Source organism: Theropithecus gelada, chromosome X (genome assembly GCF_003255815.1).
Source record: "Theropithecus gelada isolate Dixy chromosome X, Tgel_1.0, whole genome shotgun sequence".
Classification (NCBI taxonomy): domain Eukaryota; kingdom Metazoa; phylum Chordata; class Mammalia; order Primates; family Cercopithecidae; genus Theropithecus; species Theropithecus gelada.
In genome coordinates, this window is record NC_037689.1 from 130847967 (window position 1) to 130874034 (window position 26068).

At 39.7% G+C, this 26068-nt stretch overlaps 1 protein-coding gene across 2 annotated transcripts in view; it reads right to left on the reverse strand.

The window, feature by feature from the left end:
• Positions 1-26068, reverse strand: part of GPC4 (glypican 4) — a 118895-nt gene that overhangs the window by 7387 nt on the left and 85440 nt on the right. For both annotated transcript variants that reach the window (XM_025373136.1, XM_025373137.1), the window contains 2 exons: positions 16230-16621; positions 2878-3043 (listed from right to left, as the gene is read on the reverse strand). In XM_025373136.1, the coding sequence (XP_025228921.1) occupies positions 2878-3043; positions 16230-16621 (558 nt within the window). The remainder of the gene's footprint in view (positions 1-2877; positions 3044-16229; positions 16622-26068) is intronic.

Genomic DNA, 26068 nt, shown 5'->3' on the forward strand with positions numbered 1-26068 from the left:
GTATGTGATGGAGAACAAGGTGGACTTTAGCATAATTTATGATTCTCCAGAAACTGACTTTTGTTGGTAGGGGCAAGGCAGATATTTGGTTTGTTTTTCCAAGTGAAGGTTTCATATAAACCAGCCTCTTATAAAACCAAATTCCAAGGTGTTTTAACTATTTGGATCCATCCTGATAAAAGGTTGACAAGACTTCAACATTTACTAAAGGGTCTCAATTCATGGCTAGTTGCAGATGCAGTTAAGAGAGGAGAAGAAGAGCATGGCAACAAGAAGACAGATTTGGAAAACCGGTTCATCCTTAGTCTCTTAAAGGGTCTAGTCCAACTGCATGATTTCAGTGCTCAAGACACTGGCACTGAGTCTCCCCCCACACCCCCAGCAACAAAGCATCCCCTTCTCACTAGGGAAAGCGATTCCTTTTGCATTGTGCTGCCAATAATCAGAAACCCACATCTTCAGCCTCACGACCTGACTGGAAGAACAAAAGGCAGTTTCCCGACTTAACCCCAAGATCTGATTTAAAGAAGGGGGAAAAAGCCCTTGACCATTCATTAGCTGCAGTCATTTAAAGGGGAAAGAAAAATTCCTTGCAAAGAGAAAAAAAAGGAGAGAGACAAGAAATAAAAAAAGAATTTACAGCAGAGGCATGTAAATTGGGACTGAATTCTACAACCACAAAGCAGATTAATTAAACCCTTGTGAAAAATTCATGAAAAAGCACTGGAGATTAACAATGTCTATTACTCCTGGTCTTTTATATCTGCTTATTAGAAATAAAGAATAGTATACCCATTAAAAACAAAGTTTAGACACAACTATATACCTCATCCCTCCAAAAAGTTATCACTTAAAATAACTAGGGAAAAATCGATTCAGAAATCCTATCAACTTCTACCTGGGTTTAATTTTGTTTCTTCGAAGACAACAAATGTAATTTTAAAAATGCACAACAAGAACAGCAGCAACTTAAGTCCTCTTTGTTTCAGAGTAACTGATTTAAAACATCAATTAAGAAAGCCAGAGTGTGGTTTTGATTTGATATGGACCTGTAAACTCTAGGAAAAATATGTAGGAGCATTTGTATTTTAATATAAGGATATGAGTTTAGTTATAGCTGCTGCTAGACATGTTAGAGTATCAAAATAGTGGCAGGGCCATGCCCTTCTGCGTTCCATTCCCAATGTGTGTGTAGAAAAGTCAGCAAAATTTGATCACTGTCACCATACATTTTTTTGTACCATATGGCAAATTCTACTACCTTGCCTGGAGAAACAGTGAATTATAGGGGAAATTGAAGAGGATCACGAACTTTCTTTAAAAATTCAATTTAGCAAAAGAGAACTGCAAACTTGACATTTGGATGTGGGGATGAGAATGGGATAAAAGAGAGAGAGAGAAAAAAACAAAAATAGCGACTTTAGATCTGGAAATGCTATGGGTTTTTACTTTCATGAGAAATACTTTGAATCAACAATTTCTCCCATGGCTTCATTCTGGGCATGATGTGCCATTTGGCCTGTGTGTCTTTGCTGGTCTTATGCCTTCCCTTTCATGAGATTCTGCTTTTCTGTGTGTAGAAGATTTTTTCAGGTCTTCTAGCTTTGAGCTATTTAGGCTACAATTGTGCTGAAGTGCTTAATATTCACATCTTTTTTCCCCCCTGTGTCAGTGTTCTTAAGAATCTGTTGGAGCCAATTTATTGATGCACTTTCAAACGGAGTTAATATGGTAATTAGCTCTCACACAGACTAAAAAGCATTCCCCAACCTTAACACCCCTCACTTCCCCCCAGAAAAACAAGCTAGCAAACTGCATGCATGTTCCCATGATTTGGACAAATAAGTGAAAAACAGGTGCTTATAAAGACACTCAAATTTGGCAATTATGCAAAGGTGACTGGGGTGGGGAAAAATGTGAGTTTCCTTTTGTGAGCTGTTAGTATGTGTGTGCGGTCCTACTAATACTCAGCATAATGAACTTCAACACTGGTCACTGTTGTTTCAGGCATCAAGGTAATTGACAACTGGACATTTAAATTCTCCTTAATTTGTCCTTTCCCCAAAATCATAACTAACCCTCTCAGCAATTGGCCACTTCATTTACACTGCTGTCTGGGCTCTGAGAATGGTTTTCTAGGTGGAAGATATATGTAGGAATACGTATCCCTTACATTCTCAGGGCTAAAGTCCTTCCACTCTCACCAGAGCAGACTACTATTGCTAAATCGTGTACAGAAACAGAATCCCTAAATTTCTCAATCAGATTTCACCTGATCCAAATAACAAATACATATCTGGCCTGTTTGCAGAAGATTTGGTTGCAGTGTAACAGATATAACATTTTAAAAGCCACTTTTACAACTCCATGAGGACTGTACTCCAGCATTTACTTGGATACAAGCCTATAATCATAAACACAACTGACTTTTAGGGGGAAAATATCAAAAAGGCACTTTCTCAGGGAGTGGCTCATGCCTATAATCCCAGGGCTTTTGGGGGGCTGCGGGTGGGAGGATCGCTTGAACCCAGGAGTTTCAGGTTACACACAGCTATGACTATGCTGCTATATTCCAGCCTAGGTGACAGAAAGAGACTCTGTCTCTGAGAAAAAAGCATTTTCTCGTTATTAAAACCCGGCAGTCACTGTACGTATTACCTTCAGAAATGCCACCATTAGTTCAAGGGAATATTCACTTGTAGTAATGTTTTTACTATACTCAAAGTAGTTGAGTATGATCTACATAGTCAGGATTCTGACAAACACTAAATAACTAACACTAAAACAAACAAATTTCATAGCTGCCAATTACAACATTCCTTGTGACTGGAAGCTAGGCTATCTCTAGCAACGCAAATATGTTAATCACTTGCTCACCTATGAAATTGTTCCATTCAAAATCGAGATCCCCTTGGTTGGCCAAACAGCCTCTCATGATGTTTGAGCAGTAGTTGTAACATGGCTTCACTGTCACGAGACCCCGGCAGTGGGAGCAGTAGATCATCTTCAACAGGGCATGGGTACACTGGGCTGTGGGGTTTACCTAATATGTGAAAAGAAAAAAAGACAGTAGTGGTGGGGCTAAAATAGAGACAGAAATTGCTTCTATCACACTGACACTGAAGACTTGGCCATTAACTTAAGAATGAGTTGTAATTGATCACAATTAGTAAGCCTGGACTGCCTCCTGAAGACGTAGATTCGATAAAAGATACGTGCTTGGACAGGGCAGAGGAGGGAGATGAACATCACATGACCCCAAACAAACAAGGCACACCAACTCCTACCCTGTAAACACCCATTCCTCCCCCACACCCCCTTCCCTCCTGGAGTCTCTCTCTCACACACATAAATTGCTCGAATATCTCAAAATCCTTTTACAAGTAACTATCCAGTGTGAGCCATGAAATGCAGTCGAGAAGACTACCTTCATGTGCCCACCATGCACACCCTGCTAATAGCCTCAACCATCAGTGTTTGTCTTTGCCAGACTGGAACACAAGCACATCTTCTTCTGAATCACATTGACTACAAGGCTGTCCTTTGAACCCTAACCCCAAATCAAGGTTTAGAAGGATATTTACGGTGTCTTCTGTTCTGTGCCAAGAGCTGTGCAGAAGGCAAAGTTAACACATTCTACAGGGCAGAATATGAGTAATCTTAAACTTGGGGGGTATGTGAAGGCTTTCCAAGGCTTGGGAGTACTAAAGCACAGAGTGTTCATGGAACACTTGATGAAAGAGGTGGGGCTTTGGTTAAATTTTCAAGACAAGGGCTGGACTTAAGTGGTCAAAGGGAGAGCATCCTAAGTAAGTTCAATGAAATGAACAAAACCTGTAGGAGAGTACAGGACATATCACTGCATCTCAGAATGGGGTTGGGAAATTGTGGGAAATAAGGTCAGGTGCACAGGAGTATGTGTGTGGCCAGAATTTAGAGGGGCTTAAACATCAAGCAGAAACTGGGACACCAGCTGCCGCGTGCGGTGGCTCACGCTTGTAATCCCAGCACTTTGGGAGGCCAAGGCTGGCGGATCGCGAGGTCAGGAGTTCGAGACCAGCCTGGCCAGTACGGTGAAACCCCCATCTCTACTAAAAATACAAAAATTAGCCGGGCATGGTGGCGTGTGCCTGTAGTCCCAGCTACTCAGAAGGCTGAGGCAGGAGAATTGCTTGAAGCTGGGAGATGGAGGTTGCAGTGAGCCGAGATCTTACCACTGCACTCCAGACTGTGTGACAGAGTGAGACGAAGGAAGGAAGGAAGGAAGGAAGGAAGGAAGGAAGGAAGGAAGGAAGGAAGGAAGGAAGGAAGGAAGGAAGGAAGGAAGGAAGGAAGGAAGGAAGGAAGGGAGGGGATGAAGGGAGGGAGGGAGGCAAGCAGGGAAGGAAGGAAACAAATTGAGACACCATATGGCAGTACACATGGGGCTACGACTGGAAGTTCGTGAGGAAGGAAAGGAAGAATGACGGAAACATTACTCAAGTCAGATTGGGCTGGCCGTCCTGTCCAGAGAAACGGGACTTCATTTCATCTAGTTTTATAAGGTGAAATTATTTGGGGTATAGAAGAGCTGATTCCATCCGGTCACTTGTTTTCTTCAATGCTTAGAAAGGATTGGAGCTAGGCATAGCATTCTAGCAGCTAATTAAAAGTTCCTGTCTCCTCATTCTTTCTGCCCCACCCTCCTCTTTTGGAGTCAATATCAGAGGATTAGTGCATTCTTCTGTATAAGTACCCACCAGTTCTGCAAACATACACGTTTGGAGGCAGATACCACAACAGGGAACAGATGCTGGGATGCAGGGCAGCCCGGCAATGCACTTCACCTGCTCTGGAGTGTTACTTTGGATATCACTTATCAGCAGTACCCTTAGGAACAGGAACAGGGGATTAGTAGTGTCAGGAGAAAAAATAAACAATCAGGCTCCTACGTGATGCATGCGCACATCCATTCCCCTCATCCTAAACAAGGCTCTAGCCTAAAAGGGGGGAATATGTGTTAACAATAAAATGGTAATTGTATACACTAAAGTCAACATTCCCTACCAAGAATTAAGATTTTTCCACAGTTTTAACCATTCCCAAATGTTTTCCTAGGCACTAAATTAGTCCTAACTATGTATTAATGTACAGTAAAATTTTGGCTAACCAATATACCCTGGAGGAATGGCCTTTTCTGGATAGCCAGATTTGCTGGACAGCTAAAAGTTCATTCCTTTAAAGTCACAGATTGTTAAGACTTCCCTACATGTCTCCCTCTCCTTTTATAAAGGAGCAAACAGGACAGGAGGGGAGAGGTGGCTTGAGAAGCATAGGCTCACAGAAGTCTTAGAGTTGGAAGGGACCATAGGATCACTGAGTGTTGCTCTCACATTTGATAAATAAGAAAACCAAAGCCAAAGCCAAAGAGATTAAGCAACTTGCTGACAGTCACCTCACAACATTGGATTCCAGTACTGTACCTTATCAAGCATTTGTGATGAAAAGATTTCCCAGATGTATCATGTTTCCCTGCCAGATGACAGGAAACTGTAATCTTAGGCACTGGTTATTTTCTACTTTAGTTTTAGTTGGGTTCCACATTGATGAGACTGCAAAATGGCTAGATTTTAAAGAGGTAAAAGTTATGCAAGTGGCTACGAAATGAAAAATCACTGAATAGCACGTGACATTTGTTGAATATTATGCTTAACAGGAGACAATGCCCTAGTAAGAAGAAATGTAGAAAGCTATGGGGTCAACAAATAGTTACTGAACACCTACTATGTGCCAGTGATTATTCTGGAATGCATTTGAATTTAGGTAGCAAGGCAAGTTAAGAATTTCTATATTAGAATACAAAACCTGTTCTACAAAATACAAAGCAGTTCCAAAGTGGTAAAGGACTTTAGGAAATGAGCAAAAATTTTAGACCCAAGATAGTTATATTCAGAAAACACTTTTTTTTTTTTTTCATATAAGCCCTTTCTCATTCTTCTAAAAAATAACTCTAAGAAATGGTTCATTGTATTCTTAGTTCAATTGCAAGTCAAATCATTTATGCAATAGACCTTGTAGTACCCTTCCCTAAAATAGACTGATGGAGGCTCAAGTTTTAAAAAGAGACCAAACTAAATGATACAGTAGAGTTGTATTAAGGGAAATTATGATGCTGAGTTTGGCAGAGTTCTTCCGTTTCATTATTTGGCTAAGTGCTGGCTCATGCTCTGTACATGATTTGTTGTGTAACTACTAAAAATGGTCACAGGGAACTCAGCTGTAACGTCCTACAGAAACACTAAATAATACCAGAACTGAAAAGAGAGATGAGGAAGTTATAAGAAAAATGGAAAGAGAAAAGACACATAAAATATTAAAGTTAGAAAAAACTCTGTCTTTTGTCTCATAACCACTAGTCAGACCATCATGCACTATTTCACATGAAGGGAATTCAGAATCTGGAAAGCAAATCTGTTTTAGTGGGATGAGGCCCTAATATAAAGGGAAGAGTTTTAAAACAGTCACAAGACCTAAAGAAACAGGTCTCCCCTGCAAAGCCTCATCCCCCTAGAAAAAACAGCAATAATGCTAGCACTACCCAGGCCTTGGGGACCCACCCTTGTCGACCCGCCCAGGCTCAGAATGGTGAGCCCAGAGTGTCAAGGACTTTGGACTACCCTAATGGGTAAACAAAATGGCTGCCTCTCTTTTGGAGTCTTTAGGGGCATCTTAGTAAGAAGCAATGTAAGTTGGTGTAAGAGCCAAAAGTGTGCCACCACCATGGAAGGAAAAGCTACACAGTATATGGCACATGTTGAGTAGCCCTTATCAAAAATGCTTGGGACAAGAAGTGTTTGGGTTTTTTTTTTTTTTGAATATTCACATTATACTTATGGTTTGAGCATCCCTAAACCGAACACCCAAAATCTGAAATGCTCCAATGAGCATTTCTTTAAGCATCAGGTTGGTATTCAAAAAGTTTCAGATTTAGAGCATTTCGGATCTTAAATTTTCACATTTGGCATGTTCAATCTGCAACTTTAATTTAAGCTCTCTCGTGGAGCTTCTCGTGAAAGTCAGAGATCTCCTGGATCCAGTGGTGGCACTTCTGTCACATGGTAATATACCAGGCACTGCTGGGGGCTCTTTCATTAGCTCTCAATGGTCTCTCCACACTATTAGAGGCAAACCTTTCACCCTTAAGCAAATATAACAGTGGACTAAGTCAGACTTTGTTCTGGGGCTTTATTCATTTTGAATAGAAATTCAAGTTCATTCACATTCTACTCCCTGGTAACCCTCAAAATCAATTACTTCTTTTGAGTCTTCAAAAACTTATTTGCTGAAGTAGATTTATTCCGTAAGACCCGAAACCAAGCAGTAGATCATACCACACAGGGATTAACAAAAAGGTCTTCCTTTAATCTTCAGTTGTGTATTTATTCTCCATGGCATGGCATGGCATGGCGTGCCACTTAAATTGTTCAATTTGATTGTTACCTTGGGGCACAGCTCTTGACTAACATTTAGTATGTTTTTTCTTTTATTTAGAAGGGTTGGTTGAGCCTAGATATTAGTAAGTTCCAGAATCCTTGGGGCTGGGTTAAGAGCAGGGGTAGGAGTTATGACTACTTTTTACTAAAGTTACATTTTTCAGACCTCTCTTAGTGATTTAATAGTTACTTCTTAAAATCATATGAAGAAATGGGAAAAGAAAAACTGTACATTCCTCCCTTCCTCCTTCAAATAAAAAGAATGGTTTAATGATCTCTTAAAGAAAATGCTTATTTAGCTTTTATGGTTTCATGGTCATGAGGGTTTTGAGGTCAAGATTCAAGAGAAAATTTTTCTGTTCTATGGCAGAGTTACTACTGATAGATTTTACTGGTTTCTATGATACATTTAAACAGTATTTAGTATGTACCAGGTTTTGTTCTAAGTACTCTACATGTATTAACTCATTTAAGCCTCAAAATAATCATACAACGTGAGTATTATCTCATTTCACAGATGAGGAAGTGGAGCCCCAAAGAGATTAAGGGACTTACACAAGGTCTTCCAGTCAATGGCCAAACCAGGAATTGAATCTAGGCAATTTGGTTGCAGAGTAGGTGTAGTTGACTTCCATGATATGTACCTAAATGGCTTCTTTTGAGTAACAGACTATAGGAACCTTGATGGCAGTACATAAGCCTAATCCTTTTGCCAGAGCTCCTAGACCTAGTACAGTATCTCCATGTACAATGTACACTCCACTACGGAGCTGGATGTTTTCTAGTGACAATTTTCAGTTTTGAATGTTTATTGACCAGATGAATCAATTTTTATGTTGGAGGGTAATTTAGGATCAACCGTTCTACATGGAGCAATATCTCACTAGATACTTGGATGAGATGACATATTGTTTAGGAAAACAATAATGACTTACTGAGCCAGTGCTATGTCTTTAGAACTATTCAAGGTGCCACGGGTGAGAAAAAGGATATGAATATATATATATTACTCATCAGTCCCTGCTCACAAATAATTCAAAGGCTCAAGACAACACTGCCGGATGTGGAGAGAAAAAAGTTCACTTGAACAAAACCAACCAGAAATCAATTACATGTTTTACCAAAGTTTTAACGTTTTGAAAGAACTATAGCTAATGTAGCAGAGATGATCAATTCCTACTATAAAATGGGACATATTTTGCATAAAAATAAAAAGATTGACATTATTTACATAAGAATGAGGTCTGATTCATTTACTTTTGTGGGGTGGTATGATAGAAAGGGAATAACATCTGGACTGAGTACTTCCATATTAACTCATCTATCAAAATCAATCTGAATTATTGACCCATAATGACAATACGTTGATACCAAATTTTCAAGCCTATAAAATCCTTCAAGACTGACCAAGGTCTTTCTTAATGATAAGGTAACTGTAGGCGGTATCTTAAAATTTAAGATTTTAGGAGTCAATCTATGTTTCATGACAAAAGTCAGTGTGTATGTGGGGGGAAGACGCCTCATTTCCTTCTCAACTTATTAAAACTCTTTTAAAAATACTCATTCCTGCCTTCCTCAGGATATATACATTTATCATGACATCTGCATGCCATAATGATCTGCTATAAAAAGCCTTTTCTGCAAAGACTCTTTTCATATACATTGAGACTTTCTACCCAATAACCTGCATTTTCCAAACACCACATTAAAAACTACTGCAAGCAGCCTGAAAAAAAATGCTGGAACAGAACTCTTCACACAGCCTGGATTTCATTTCAGTAATTCAGAACGAGCCTTAAGCCACATTACACAGTGATGATAGTCAACACGCTGTACTGAAGCTAGAAATACATTTCCTTTTAGTTTATTTCACCTCCTAACATACATTCATTGTACTATTTTTTTGTTTGTTTTTTGCACAGCCAATAGTAGCAAGCAAGCAGAAAAGGTCTAGATTTTTTTTTTTTTTTTTGAGACAGAGTCTCGCTCTGTCGCCCAGGCTGGAGTGCAGTGGCGCGATCTCCGCTCACTGCAAGCTCCGCTGCCTCCCAGGTTCACGACATTCTCTTGCCTCCGCCTCCCTAGAAGCTGGGACTACAGGTGCCCGCCACCACGCACGGCTAATTTTGTTTGTATTTTTAGTAGAGACGGGGTTTCACCGTGTTCGCCAGGATGGTCTCGATCTCCTGACCTCGTGATCCGCCCGCTTTGGCCTCCCAAAGTGCTGGGATTACAGGCATGAGCCACCGTGCTCGGCCAAGGTCTAGATTTTATCTGTTGCTTGGTAACAAAAGCACCCAATAGGAATAACAGAACTATTCCCAAAATTACAGTAAGAGTGATAGGGAACCCACACTTGCCATGTTATGTGATGAGTTTCTTCAACAATTTCCTAACCAGTTTTGAATTCAATGCATATACAAAAAGAAAGGAGGATTTACATTTACAATTACAATTCAAACTTCCTAATGATTCCTAATGATTCCTCTAATAATAAAATCTAAAAAGCATAACAAAATACTCATTCAGGAATATTTCTGGAGATGTTGTAGATAAAACTGGAACTTCATAAATACTTGAAATGTGTCTTGTCTTTGTTTCAAATGAATAGACTCAGCTAACACTTACAAGTCAACCCCCTTGAAAAGGGCTCTATTTTTGTTTTGTGAGTATGTAAACTCAATTTATTCAATTTGACACCTACCATCCTTACCCTTTTCCATAGCTTGAGTCCCATCTTCCTCTTTGCAATTCTTAAGATTGTGAGTGAAAAAGAATATTGAGAGTTGAATATGTGTCTACACTTTGCTTAAGAGCTTTTTGTATTGACTATTTTTTAAAATTTATATTTATAATGATTTTGAGAAGTGGTAAAATAGTTTGTTTAGTACTCTTGTAGGCTTCTTGGTTTCCCACAGTTAATTCTGAGAAGGATGTCCAGAAGAATGCAACACAGGGAAGGCACAACTGCTTACTTCCCCCACCCTAACCTGGGATGTGGGGAGATGCAAAACAAAGGCAAATAGAAATAAAGAGGGAGCAATGAAAATTGTTTTCAAGGCAGGACAGTCATTTAGACATCCCAATGGTGAGGCACTGATTTCTAATTATAGCTTCTGTAGTTTGGGGTGAGGTGTAGACATAGTCCCATTATGTCAGTGTTAAATGAAACCATGAGAATGCAACTCTCTTTGGCATAGGAGCTATTAATTTTCATGGTGCATGTAACCACTTGTGCATTTCTGAAAGACCAAAACAGACTTCATCCTTCCAGGCAAAACTGCTGATACAAGCAGGTGAATAAGAAATGTATCATGAACCACGACAAATAAAGATGAAGTAATATAAAGATATGTAGTACAAGGGTATTCTTGAACCATCTGTTACTAATTTAAGGGGCTTTTAGGAAGTTTGAATTGTAAAGCTCAATGGAGTGAGCTGAAATCACTGGAGATTTGAGCCCAGAAAAAACAAAAGCAAGGCAAGTGTACTTCAACTACGAAGTGCCTTTCTCTTGAAGTAACTTAAGCTTGCTAGTGCTAATGGTCTTGCAAAGGTTCAGTGATAACCAAATCATTGCTCAACTTTTAACTACAACCCTTTTGCTACAAAAGTAAACTGGGCATCCACTCATGAAGAGAAAATGGGAACATGTCTAAGTATGCAAACAAGACCATGATGCTTTTCGTATTTCACTTTAAAGACCTCTTTGCAGGCTGGGCACAGTGGCTTATGCCTGTAATTCCAGCACTTTGGGAGACTAAGGTGGGAGGATCACTTGAGCCCAGGAATTCGAGACCAGCCTGGGCAACATAACGAGAACCCCATCTCTACAAAAAACAAAAAATTAGCTGGGTGTGGTGGCACGTGCCTGTAGTGCTAGCTATTTGGGAGGCTGAGGCAGAAGGATTGCTCCAGTCCCAGAGGCTGAGGCTACAGTGAGCTGTGATCATGCCACTGCACTCCAGCCTGGGTGACAGAGCAAGACTCTATGGAAAGAAAGAAAAGAAAGAAAAGAAAGAAAAGAAAGGAAAGAAGGAAAAAAGAAAAGAAAGAAAAGAAACAAAGAAGAAACAAAGAAAGAAAGGAAGAAAGAAAGACCTCTTTGTAGACGAAGTGGCTGATGAGGTGGCTCTCTTCAATTAGGGAACACATCCCTTACTTTGAAAGGTCTTTTTTCAGGCCCGAAGCAATTAATATTATTCGGCACCAAAAGAAGAAACGTTCGTTTTTTGGGTTGTTCTAGATCCACCTGCAAACTGCTTCTTGGGCAGGGGTTAGCAGAGGTGGGAACCCATATATATATAAAACATTACTTGGGTATCCAAACTGGTAGAGAATCTTATTTATAAATTAATCAAATGAATTATTCAACATGTTCATTTTGAAATGTTTTTGATAGCCAGATCCTTTATTGTCTTTCCAATACCACTGTATCTCAAATTTTTTAACTGGTTGTCATACTCCAAAAATTAATGTAATAAATATTTTTTCAGGTATGCAAGTATGCCTTGCATGCTTGTATACAGATGCATTCCACAGATGGTAGATATTTATAGAATTCTTGTTTCAGCACCTTTAGAAACTGACTTGATGCCTATATGCCTTATTCATTTAGATAATAAAATTTAATTAAAGGGTTTGATTTCAAGTCAGTCCTTAAGTTTAGAAGCTCAGTTGTGAAGCAAAAACATTGTCTTTTTTAGGCATTCCCAATTGTGACCACAATACTTAAAGTAGCCACAAAACATTATTTTCAACTAAACAATTGGCAAGTTATGTTTTACTCTATGTAAATTCAGCCATATTGCTCCTATTCACTGTATTCCCATACAACTACATAATTATCTCTTAGGATGACATGAGAATACAATGACTATAGAATAGAGATCAAGTTTGAAAACAAAAATCGTTAGGGTTATATTTAGAAAGTAAATTTCTCAAGGCCAGGCGTGGTGGCTCATGCCTATAATTCCAGCACTTTGGGAGGCCGAGGCGGGCGAATCACCTGAGGTCGGGAGTTCAACCGGTCTGACCAACACGGAGAAACCTTGTCTCTACTAAAAATACAAAATTAGTCGGGTATGGGCGCATGCCTGTAATCCCAGCTACGTGGGAGGCTGAGGCAGAAAAATTGCTTGAACCCGGGAGGTAGAGGTTGCAGTGCGTCGAGATTGTGCCATTGCACTCCAGCCTGGGCAACAAGAGTGAAACTCTGTCTCAAAAAAAAAAACAAACAAAAAAAAAAAAAAAGTATTTCTCAAAGAATTTAACAATACTAAGGTAGACAGGGACTCTTTTTCTTTCTATTAAGAAAAATTCATACCAAAAGCAACATCAGAAAGTGATTATCCCTGCAATCCCAGTGCTTTGGGAAGCTGAAGTGGGAGGATCGCTTGAGGCCAGGAGTTCAAGACCAGCCTGAGCGACACCACGCAACTCTGTCTCTACCCAAAAAAAAAAAAAAAAAAAATTACCCAGGCATGATGGTGCATGCCTGTGGTCCCAGCTACTCAGGAGGCTGAGGCAGGAGGATTGCTGGAGCCCAGGAGATCGAGGCTGCAGTGAGCTATGATCGTGCCACTGAGCTCTAGCCTGGGTGAAAGAGCAAGATCCTGCCTCTTTTTAAAAAGAAAGGAGAAAGAAAAAGTGACTGTGACTATTTCACATTGGGTCACATATCTTTGTTGCAAAAGTAAGGGTGTCTGCATCTTAAATATCAAAGTCAAGCTTCTTGGTTTCCCATGGTTAATTGTGAGAATGATGTCCAGAAGAATGCAACACAGGGAAGGCACAACTGCTTACCTCCCTGTAACCTGGGAGGTAGGGAGACGCAAAACAAAGGCAAGCCTTTTCTAGCCTTCAATCCTCTAACCTGCAATCACTTGTCTCTAAAACTTCTTGGTTTGGCTACCCTCCCTATCCATGTTTGTAGGTTCAGTTCTCTAAAGTATGCTCCAACCTTGCAAAGTGAGGCTAACACCAAGGCAGGCTTGAGTCTGCTGTCTGGCCCTTTTTCTCCAAGAATCAACACTGAAACTCAAAGGAAGGGGAGAGGGTTAACATAAAGAAAGTACTTTTCAAACACTAGCAAAGGGCTCTTGACCCTTTTTCTCTTTGGCACAAGTGCACACGCACATGCACATGCATGCACAGATGTCCAAGTCACATGACCGTGTCTTTCTGCGCTTTCAGTAGAGGATGAACATGAAGAATTGTTGAAGGAGAGCAAATGTGCTGGGTGCACCACAATGCAAACAACTTTGATCTGATTCACTGTGCACTGTTTTAGGGACTCTGACAAAAGTATGTCCAAGATTAATAATGGTTGCTGGGGTTGGCAGAAGTTCAAGAATCAGATATTATTCCTTCAATTTATAACAATCATCTCCCCACTTACCCTCAACTCCACCCTCATATGCCCCAATAAATATTTGCAATTTATGATGAAAATATCAAAGAAGGAGTGAACAAAAACATACTAGAAAAAATTGTTTCCTGACAGTTTATGGCCTGGAGATGAGAGAGAGAACAAACAACATAATGAATGCAATCAATCAACTAATCCTTATTATCACCCAATTCTAATATGAAAAATCCCATGAGCACCTGTTTTTCCTAATAAACCATGCTTTAGAATCTTTATCTTCACTCTGGTGAATGTAAGTTTTCTAACTAGAGTGACCCGTGTATCCTGGCCAGTCCACGACAGTCCTGGTTGCTTATTAACAATTAGTGATACTTGGCCAGCGCGCTGGCTCATGCCTGTAATCCCAGCACTTTGGGAGGCCAAGGCAGTCGGATCACCTGAGGTCAGGAGTTCAAGACCAGCCTGGCCAACATGGTGAAACTCAATCTCTACTAAAAATACAAAAATTAGCTGAGTGTGGTGGCACATGCCTGTAATTCCAGCTACCAGGAAGGCTGAGGCAGGAGAATCGTTTGAGTCTGGGAGGTGGAGGTTGCAGTGAGCAGAGATCTCGCCACTGCATTCAAGCCTGGGTGACAGAACAAGAGTCCGGGGGAAAAAAAAAAATTGGTGACACCTGTTGTCATCTGAGCCCGGGAAGTGGAGGTTGCAGTGAGCGAAGATCTCACCACTGCACTCAAGCCTGGGTGACAGAGTGAGACTCTGTGGAAAAAAAAAAAAAAGTGACACCTGTTGTCTGTGAATAATTTGCTAATAAGCACCTCTTGATTTAGACAGTAAGTGTCCTGTTTGGACAATAAATTATATGGTCACCCTAACTGTAGATAAACTGTGAGAGGCAATCAGGTGTCTATTTTCATGTTTGTAGTGCTGTCCAGTTTTTATGCTGTCCATTCTTCCAGTCCTCAAAACAATCAAATGGCCTCGGCAGAATCTGATGTTGTTGTGCATCCAGGCTTTTTAGCAGAGGCTGACATTTGGCTTTCTCTTTGAGGGCCTAAAGTTGACAGCACTAAGACCAGCCTTGCAAAGATCACTTTGCCCCAGTATATTTATGTTTCTTCCCTGGTATCAACTTATGGAAAGGTAGAGGTGGTAGGGTCTTCAAGAAGTTTTCAGATTTCATTTGGGGGAGGGGAGTGGCAGTGAAGGAGCAGCGGAACCCTTTTCCCCTTGAAATCTTGCTCAGATCCCCACTGTGTGAAGTCAAAGAAAGCAAAGACTCTCTGGTGGAACTGGGAGGTAAACGCACAATTACACAGTCTCACCCACAGAAGACTTCTTTCTCCATTGCTTCTGCTCAAGGAATCCCCTAAAGCTAGATCCTGCTCAAGAACAGAGTCTATCGGCCACGCGTGGTGGCTCTCACTTGTAATCCCAGCACTCTGAGAAGCCAAGACAGGAGGATCACTTGAGGCCAGGAGTTCGAGACCAGCCTGGCCAACATGGTGAAACCCCATCTCTACTACAAATACAAAAAATTAGCCAGGCGTACTGGCACACACCTGTAATCCCAGCTACTAGGGAGGCTGTGGCAGTAAAATTGCTTGAGCCCCAGAGGTGGAGGGTGCAGTGAGCTGAGATCCTGCCACTGCACTCTGGCCTGGGCAGCAGAGCAAGACCTTGTCCCCATCTCCAAAAAAAAAAAAAAACAAAAAAACAAAAAAAAAAACAAAAAAAAAACAGAGTCTATCTAGTTCAATTTGCTGAATTTCCCAATGAGGAAACAGGTTCATTTCATCAGCTCCTGATCACATATTACAATTTCACTTTCTGTATTGGTAATCCTACAAAGTCATGAGTCAACAGCAGTGTGGTCCACACTGATTGTCATAGAAACCTATCTTCCAAAGATCTCTGGGTATACCTTCTAACAAGGAAACATATGCTCACAGAGATTAAATGCTTTTCTAGATTATAACTAGTAGGCTCATAGTTACACAAAACAACCAAATGTGGAGCCTGTGTGTGTATGTTTGTTTGTATAGAAAGGAAGTAGAATAAGAGCTAAAAGGGGTATGGCAGTATTAACCCACTTTTAAAATTAAGATTCCTGAGTAAACATATATTCCCCCTTCTAAGAATAGCTACAAAAGAAACCACAATAATAACGATAGGTGAAGATTCTGATCACAGTATTGTTTAGTAACTCTAAAATGTACATGTGTAAGGACAAAGTATGGGACAGAAGAGGTAAGACAGGAACAAAAGGCTGCTATTGAGCCAACAGAATTCTGGTGATTTATTTTTCTACCTTTCCCAAACGTTCTTTTAACATGAAACAAAACAAAACAAAAACAAAAACAGAGAAGACAAAGAGTGCTTACCACGGAGACCTTGCTCACAACATCTCCGGCAACTGCTAAGCCTTGAGCAAAAGTACGGGCTGCTACAAATGCACGAGTAACCTGGAGCTTCAGTTTGCGAGGGACATCTCCGAAGGGCTTCAGCTGCTCCGTATACTTGCTCACACATTCCAGATACTCATCTGTAAAGTGGTACTGGGAGTTCACCAGGCGGAACATCCGCTCCAGGAGGCGAGCCCAGAAGTCATTTAGCATTTCTTCCAGGTTCACATTTCCCACCACGTAGTAACGCTTCAACTCTACGAAGAGATCTTTAAATAGCTCAGAATTTTGCATGTATAAATGGCCATATGTCTTCACAAACATATCATTCAGGGATTTCTCTGCATTTTCAAGTAGTTCTTTGAAGAATTCTAAAACCAACACCAAAAAAAAAAAAAAAAAAAAAAAGGAAAAACGAAAGAGTTTTCAGTATTTAAATAACTGCTTTTCCAGTAAATTTGAAAACGAAAAAAAAAAAAAACCCACAATTAAATTGGAAAACATGTTTGTATATAGGGTGAATTTCCTTTGGGGAATGTGGCATCTCAGATCCTTTGCCAATGAAAGGAAACCTATGTCACAAAGTCACTTACATAGGTGTCTGAGAGAGGAAAAAAATGAAAATTTAAACTAGCAATTTCTCAGGAGTTAGTACAATACACACATTCTCTCATTCTCTCTCTCACTTTCTGTCATAGGTGGATAAAGAAAAACTGGAAAAAAAATGGGCACATGAAGTCTAAAACATGAGATTTCCCTCAACTTTTTACTTAAGAATCTAAGCCAAAGTTAACCATGCCTTCTAATTGTAACCTAAGAGCAGGACAGGTGTCTTCAAAAAGTTGTTATTTTACTTGGGCCTGATTTTTTTTTCATTTCTCCTTTTTACTTATCTATATAATCATGCACTATAGCTGCCTGGAAAATGCTTGAGGCCAAAAAACATCATCAAACACCCCTACAAGCAAGCACATAAGTTTTCTGAAAATAAGTTCCTGGGTGTTTCTCTGTGACAGTAGTACAAATTGGGAGTATCCAGCTTGATCCTGGGTTTCTAAAGGATTTATACAATAACATCATGAGACTCTTTTCAATGTTCCTTCTGATTGTGCGTGTGTGTCTGTGTGTGTGTGTATATGTGTGTGTGTGTGTGTGAGAGAGAGAGAGAGAGAGAGAGCATGCATAATGGACTTAATAATAAATATAGTATATTTATGAGACAACATGAAAAAACTGAAAAATGTAAATGAGAATACCTGGTTATTTCAGATTTACTTTTTGGCCACCATACAGCCACAGACTAAGTGTTAGATATTTTAATCTCTTAACTACAAATGGCAAACTAGTTTTCTCCTGAAGCTTTCCTCAGAAACTTCAATGAAAAAACAAGCCAACAGTGTATCTGTAACATTAATCATTCTTAAAGAATCTCTTGCCTGGTATAAAAATAAACACCTCATGATATCAAGTTTATAAGCAGGAAATATAACAAATACCAAAGCAAAATATAAGGACCACATCAAATAAGAAACTGCCTCTGAGTAAATATGGAACAGAAAAGAAAATATGACACCTACTTCAAAGCCAGAACATTGGTGAGCTTATCAAAATGCAATAGTCCTACAAAACCATTCTCTTCTCACGTTGGGTGGACAACTCAGAGACTGGCCACTAATTCCAAATAGCTTTTCAAAATCTGGATGGAGGAAACTGAATACTTTTGCAGGGAGATGTATGTGTGTGACTTTCCTGACATGCCAAGAGATTCTATACTTATGTCTCTCAGCTCCTAACTCATCACTTAGTGGTTCCTTGAGGCCTAAGGATAAAGTCCACAGTCCTCCCTGGTTCCAGCTTTTCAAATATTATAGGTATGATTTGTGTGTGTGTGTGTTTTTTTTTTTCTTTGCTTCTCTCCTTTTCATCTGGTTCTTTTCCCTACTATTGCTTGCCTTTTGTTTACTGGGCTTTCTTCAGAGAAACAAAGGGAAACAGACTTCCTCTGCATAGTAAACAAATAGACAGGTCAACTCATCCCCATTACAAGTGTGCAGCCTGACATTTTAACCAAAGCTCTCTCCCTGAAAGTGAGAGGGCAGAAACTGCACAAAGAGTTAGGAGAACAATAAAAGAAGCATACCAATCAGCTACCTGGGATGGCCTTTTATTCTCTCCAAAATCCCCTGAGTGGTTCTCAAAGTGTGGGCCTGGGACCAGCAGGATCAGCATCACCTGGGCACTCGCTATAAATGCAAATTCTTGGCCCCACCCCAGACTTACTGAATCAGAAACCCTGGAGGGTCCCTTTTGCTGTGCATCATTCCATTTCTACTAAGGGCACTCTCAGCAGCAGCTAGGCAACTGGCTTGTCCAGGCCAAATGGTTTGGTGGACAGGCCAAACTGTTCAGCTATCTGTGATTCCGATATACCCTAAAGTTGGAGGACAACTGCTCTAGCTGCTGAAACTTCTCCCATTTCACCTATCAGTTGCAAGCACCAACAACTCAGGGGCTGTGTTGAGTGTGAAGCTGTCAGGGTAAGCATTAATGTTTTAATTAAGAGAAAATGTCTTTCCAATGAATTGTGTTTTTTAATAAATTTGTTGCATTCCTAGGAATGACTTTTTTATTGTCTTGGGGACAAATTTTCTTGTGTGGAACTCTCTCAACTAAGTGTTAACATAGATGATTAAATGTACGCAGTACTTTTCTAGAGTTCAAAGTTGAGAAGGGACCTTAAATACCATCTGGTCCATGTCCCACACCATGCTTGAATTTTGCTACCAGCCTTGCCAAGTGGTGATTGCTCATGGAGGGCATTAAAGGCACATGTAGGTTGCGTTATTACATGACCATTGTGTTGCACACATAGCTATTATATAGTGGAAAAATAAAGCCTTGTCATCATTGAGAATAATATGCAAGCCTTGTGTCAATCCAGTGCTATTAATATTTCATGACCAAAAAAAGTGGATTCCAACAGCAACCACAGGTCCTTCCTTATATTGAATTTTTATTATATTGCTCATAAAATTGGCACATATCAGCAGAGATTGGACATTCAGAATTATTTGACTTGTGCTTTCAGACTCATTTAGTAAGTAATTCCCAAAATTCACTTGTATTTTTAAGGAATGTCACCTGGAGTCATGTTGGTTTTTAGGGGTGGGGTGCAGTGTGACATTTCAAGCTTAGTTTTAATTTAAAACTTCTAATAAATGTCAAAGTTTAGCCTTTTGATAAAGTGCCGCAAGTCAAACAAACACTAAATCACTGAACACTTTATGGAAAAAGTAAAATGTTATCTATCTTGGAGTTCCTCATTCAGGTCAAGAGCTTGTGGGTGGATGTAGCCATATATAACATAGCTACTTTGGAGTATAAGAGAAATGGCCTAATGAACAGGAGACCGATTTGAAACTGACATGCCCCTGTCCAACACCCACCATGGACCATACTTTGGTTTGCATGACTCACATTCTGTCTAGGAAAGTTTCCGTGTGTGTGTGTGTGTGTGTGTGTGTGTGTGTGTGTGTGTGTTTATGCTAGTGTGTACTTTAAGAGCCTAGCTTGGTGCTATATACATACTAAATCCTAATTCATTTCATCACTCAGAAAATTTATTTTCTTTCCTTCACATTTTAAAAGACTCTTTAATGTGGCTACATAAGTTGCAAATATAAAGAGCATTTGAGTGAGCATGTGGTTAATAAATGCTTGAGAAATTCTATAAAACTGATATAACGAGTTAAAACGTCACAATTTCTCCAAATGGGTATGCAATTTGACAAGTATGTACTGAGTGGCTCTTATGGGCTCAAATCAAAGCACATGGTGTTTTACTATGCATCTTAACTTTCTCTCTGCCCAATCAGACCATAATGAAAATTTCTGGTAAGACAAATTTCCCCCAACCAATTCACCTTTACCATACACTGCCACTCTCCACATACGGTTTTATGAGAACACCAGAGATTTTTTTTAAACGTCTATAAAATTGTTAATCCCGCACTACATACAAAAAGTTCCTAAATATTCATATATTTAATCTATGAGAGTCAACCAGACAAAAATCAGGGGATCCAGAAGACCCAGACTCATTTCTTTTTAGACGGATTCTTACTAGCCCTGTTACATGGGACTATTCTACCTATGCCTTTTGCCTCAAAGGGACCTCATAAGGATGGCAGACATCTTTTAAATTCTAAAATCCATAGCAATTAGGGACAATATCAACCAAAGCATAATAATTTGCTATTAGAAAGAAGGGGAAAAAATCCTTTTGCATCTGTTCCTTTTATTAAACTAGCAGCTCGCATGTTCTTGCATAATTCTTTCACAGCCCCAATCCTCCTTTCTATTCCCATGACATTTACCTTTACAATGAGGAAAGAAGCATAAATTAGCCATTCAGATCCCGGTCCACAGCCATCAATAGCAACTTCAGTAATCGCTGCAATGTTCATCTCCATTTTTTTTTTCAATTATTCTCAGAACTCAGAATCAGGGTCAGATCTTAACTGCTGAAGAAGAGCTGTACAGGCCCTAGACACCTAGCAATCATTGCTCATAATCATTATGCCTGAAACTAATTACAATACACTTGGTGACTAAGAGAGAACCAGCCAAGAGCAATGTAAACCAGGATTCCACAACGATCAAAAGCCAAGCAAATTGGAAGTTAGATCTGTGCAGCAATTGCTTGTATTCATGTAAAAATGTTGCTCAGGGAATCTGTTTTAAGTAAAGCTACTGGTGTCTGAAAGAAAGTTTGAGAAGTGGTGGTTTGCAAGGATTTGAAATATAGTGTCTGTGATCAGGGTTTATTTCCCCTTCAATTTTCAGTTTGAAGGCTTAAGTATATACATTCTAAAGATAAAGCAGCTGCTACTCCTTGAACTCATGAATGGCCACTCAACACAGGGATGGAAATAAACACTGTAACACGCTATGAATCTAAAGCAGGAGGACACAGTGGGAAAAAACAGGAGATCTCTCACTCAGGGACTCTATGACCCTGCTCGGGGAAAAGGACTAATCTCTCTGAGCCTCTTTTATCCCATCCATAAAATGGGGCTATTATCACTCACCTCATATGGATAATGCTTGGCATAAAGTAGATGCTCAACAAATAAACGTTATTACTAATATGTGAGATAATAGTGTTGTCACTCTTAGAGTTTCTTTGTATCTACAATCATTTAAAAAAATCTTTAAAGACTGGTTTTTATTTTTCCTAGTGGAGTAAAACATTATCTATCTGAGGGTACATAAATGAAGCCAAAGCTGCTGGAGGTCTTCTAAGAAGACCCAAGGCCTTATAAAATTGGGAACTGTTTATCCTAAGGGAAATGCTTAATGGTTCTACCTTCAAAGGTTGTGAAATGTCCCAGATATCTATGAAGGTGGGAGTGACTGCTGGGTGAAAAATAGGGAATGGGGAAACCTCACCCTTGAGAAGAGAGTTTACATTATATTAAACAAGAGAATAACACACGCACCACATATATATAAAAAATAAGAATTAATCAGCAGGTCAACACCCTCCACCCATGTATTTCATTTGCATACTACCTTCTTTGCCAGAAGTCCACTTGGTATAAGGATTGAGCTAGGGAAGTGTAAGTACTTTCCAGTTCTAAAATATAATCATTCTAAATGCAAGTAGTACCAATTTAACATGGGAAAAACTAGAGTGAAAAGGCGAAAATTTTCCATATAAAAGTTTTCTATGTAAATATCCTGTCTTTTAAAAAAGAGAAGAACATCATGTACTTCTGGAACTTCTATCCCCAGCTACTTGTCTTACATCAAACAAACATTCAAAATTCTTGAAATAGGCCAAAGAACCTCCAGTTCTGCTACTAAATGCCACATTAGTTACTCCTTTATAAACAATCAACTGGCTATTGATTAATGAACTAGAATGCATTCTAGAATTAACCCATAACCTTAAGAGATTGGGGCCCTTTTTATTTGATCATTTTTTTTGGTGCTATAAATTACCACCTGGTATTTACATTATTAGGAAGCTGCCTTTTACATATAAGGATTGATTTTTCTCTTACTATAAATGCTGTACTTCATACCCCTGGTGTGGCATGCAAACATTAAGTTACTAGATCAACAAAAGTGCTGAAAAAAGAAGCCTCCTTGTAAATGCTACAAATCATGCCTTTCAAACTTCTAAGAAAATTTAAAGAGTTACACCCATCGACTCTTTCACCTAAGATCAAGTAATTAATGAAGAACAGCAAACATAAGCATCTAAGAATGTAAGGAAAAAAAGGAAAAGTAGCAAGTATTTTACTGACAACCTGAAGCTTGGGTTTATCACTATCTCCTCCTGTTTTGCTTTTTTGATAAAGTCTGCATAATTTTTTTTTGTTTTTTAAACAGGCATTTTTTCTCAAGCATGGCATAATCTCACTCCTCAAGAGTGCCTGCTAAGGCATGGTGTACCAAAAGATCATATACTCAACTTACATTTATCAACTGATAGCAAATCAATATGCTGCTCCTTGGCCAGGTGCAGCAGCTCATGCCTGTAATCCCAACACTTCAGGAGGCCAAGATGGGAGGACTGCTTGAAGCTAGGAGTTTTAGACCACCCTGAAAAGTGAGACCCCATCTCTACAAAAATTTAAAAACTTACCCAGTCATGGTGCTGCATGCCTGTAGTCGTAGCTACTAGGGAGGCTGAGGTGGGAGAATCGCTTAAGCCCAAGAGTTCAAGGCTGCAGTGAGCTATGATTACACCACTGCACTCCAGCCTGGGCAACAGAGTGAGACCCTAACTCTAAGGAAAAAACAAAACAAAACAAAACAAAACAAAACAAAACACCAGGCTGCTCCTTGGTGGACAGGCCAATCACCAGCTGTAGCTCTTATTAGGAGCTATTAGCATATCACAGAGTACTAGAGGATTCTGCCAAAATAAGATCAGCCTTTCTTCCCAAGGTTGCTTTTATTCGTGAACACATTTTGAATGCTAAGGCTCCAAGGGAATAAATACAATGTTTACTGATGGCCCTCATCTTTGGCTAATATGGCCAGGGACACAGGCTCAGTATTGTAAGGTCCCTTTTGCTGGGCATCATTCCATTTCTACTAAGGGCACTCTCAGTACCAGCTAGGCAATTGGCTTTAGCATGCCCAGAGTTCTGTGCATTCAGAAATGCCCAGAGAAGGTTTCAGGCATGTGTAAGTAAGCTAGGGAGCTGGAGGAGCCATTGCAAGTGTTCCATGTTCTCAACTCTATGTGGATCAGTCAGAGAGGTACCATATAGCTTCAAATACACATCTCATAATAGAGTCTATCTGTTAATAATCTAATGTCAAGAGAAAAATCAGGCCAGGCACAGTGGCTCACGCCTGTAATCCAAGCACTTTGAGAGGCCAAGGTGGGCATATCACTTGAGGTCAGGAGTTCGAAACCAGCCTGACCGATATGGTGAAACTCTGTCTCTACTAAAAATACAAAAATTAGCCAGGTGTGGTGGCATGCGCCTGTAATCCCAGCTACTTGGGAGGCTGGGGTGTGAGAATCACTTGAACCTGGGAGACAGAGGTTGAAGTGAGCTGAGATCGAGCCACTGCACTCCAGCCTGGCCAACACAGTGAGACTTTGTCTCAAAGAAAAAAAAAATCAGAACATGAAATAGCAAATCATTATGATACCAATATGCATGTATGTATATGTATTATCTAGGTACACAAAAAGATGAGGTAAATCACCCAAGAGTGATGGTTGGGTGCTGGGGATCAAGGATAATTTTTTTCATTCTTTCCTTCTTGATTTTGTTCCCTCAGATATTTCAGTGACATTTTATAATCAGAAAAGTGACATACCTTCATGCTTTCAAAAGTAACTTTATTTCCCTTTATTCCCTTCATTCTATTTAACCACTGGAGGATTTGATGTATTTTTCTACTTTTCCAAATTTCACTGTAATACTTAATAAAAAGAAAAACATTATTTTAAAACTTCACCAAAGCAGTTTCCATATTTTTTCATAAAGAAATATGTAATTTTTTTTCCTAAAAAGTATTCCTCATTATAGCAACTTGAAAAATACGGATAGGTATCAAGAAAATACAAATATAATCCCCACTGTTAAAAGACAGTGAAAATGGCTTATCAAATTTCCTTCCTACCTTTTCCCTTGAAAATACATGTTGTTACATGGTTGAAATCAAAATGTATTTGCACCGCGTTCTTATGTAACACTATATGGTTTGTATTTTCTATGTATTTGAAACTTCTTCAGAAGCATCATTTTTTTTTTTTCGAGACAGAGTCTTGCTCTGTCACCCAGGCTGGAGTGCAGTAGTGCGATCTCAACTCACTGCAACCTCCACCTCTCTGGTTCAAGTGAGTCTTCTGACTCAGCCTCCCGAGTAGCTGGGATTACAGGCGTGCACCACAACGCCTGGCTAATTTTTGTATTTTAGTAGAGATGGGGTTTCACCATGTTGGCCAGGCTGGTCTCAAACTCCTGATCTCAAGTGATCCACCCAATTTGGCCTCCCAAACTGCTAGGATGACAGGCGTTAGCCACTGCGCCCAGCAGAAGCATCATTTTTAATGACTGCATACAATGACACCACATGGACGGAGAATAATGTAATCACTGTGGGGCATGCAGGCTTATTTCCAATTTCCTACTCCTAGAAATAATGCTGTGATGAACATCCTATTAACATTGTACATAAGTGTTTATGCAGATCTTTCTTTCCTTGGGATACACACCCAGAAGTGGAATTACTAAATCAATGAGTATGAACATATTCAAAACTGCTGACACATTGCCAAATCTATCTGCAGAAAGGTTGTGTCCATGTACCATCCTTGCTGTTAGAGTCATATTTATTACAAGAGTTTCCATTGCTCTGCTAATTCTTTCAAGAGAGAGGGTGATGAAGATGGGTGTGGACAATGAACAAGAAAGGGCTGAAGCCTGTCTGGATAGGGAATTCTCTCAGTCAATCAGCTGGAGTCAGTGCTAGATCAACTAACCCCTATTCTTTGCCTGGATAGACAGACATACAGAAGCAGAGCAGGCAGTGATGAACAACATTCCAAACTCCCAGGCCCAAAGAGTAATGAACCAACAGAGTTGATACAAGCAGTTCATTTGAAGCTCCTCTATGTATTTACTTCCCTCCAGACAGATCCATTGCTTCTTGCTGATGTCATGCCTTCTGAAGAAGTCAAAGCTAATAGGAGAAGACCCAAAGTTAAAGTACTTCGGGCTCTGTAGAAGCTACACATGCATTTTCAATCCGATGAGACAGCCAATGCTACAGCCACAATTGGTCACACTTCAGATAACAACTCAAAAGGCAGAAAACCTTTGTCAATAGAGAAGTGTGTGTATTTTGTCTGAGCTTTTGATTTGATTACAGTAAGCTTGCAGTGGCTCATTCTGGTCAAGTTTCACAGAGAGATTATAAAAGAATTAGCAAAAGTGGCTGGCTTTTTAGTCTCTTTCATATGGAAGGAAAAGAAAATAGAATCATAAAGGAAAGAGTAGCAGTGCTTTCGAACTAAATCGAAGACCACTGGCATAATCTGGAAGAAACACTGCATTTGCAAGAAGGCCAGAAGGCCTCGTGTCTTTCTCTGTACTTTTGAGGCTACTCAGCCTACGAAATGTTGCCCACTGTACTGTAGCAGAGGTTTTAGAAAGCAATGATTTTTTTTAATGTCTTAATGAAATGTGAGGTGAGGATTAAAAACCAATCAGTGTTGTATGTTATGCTATGCATATCTATGACACACTTACTTTGAGGATGTTTTAGACTTTTTCCAATCT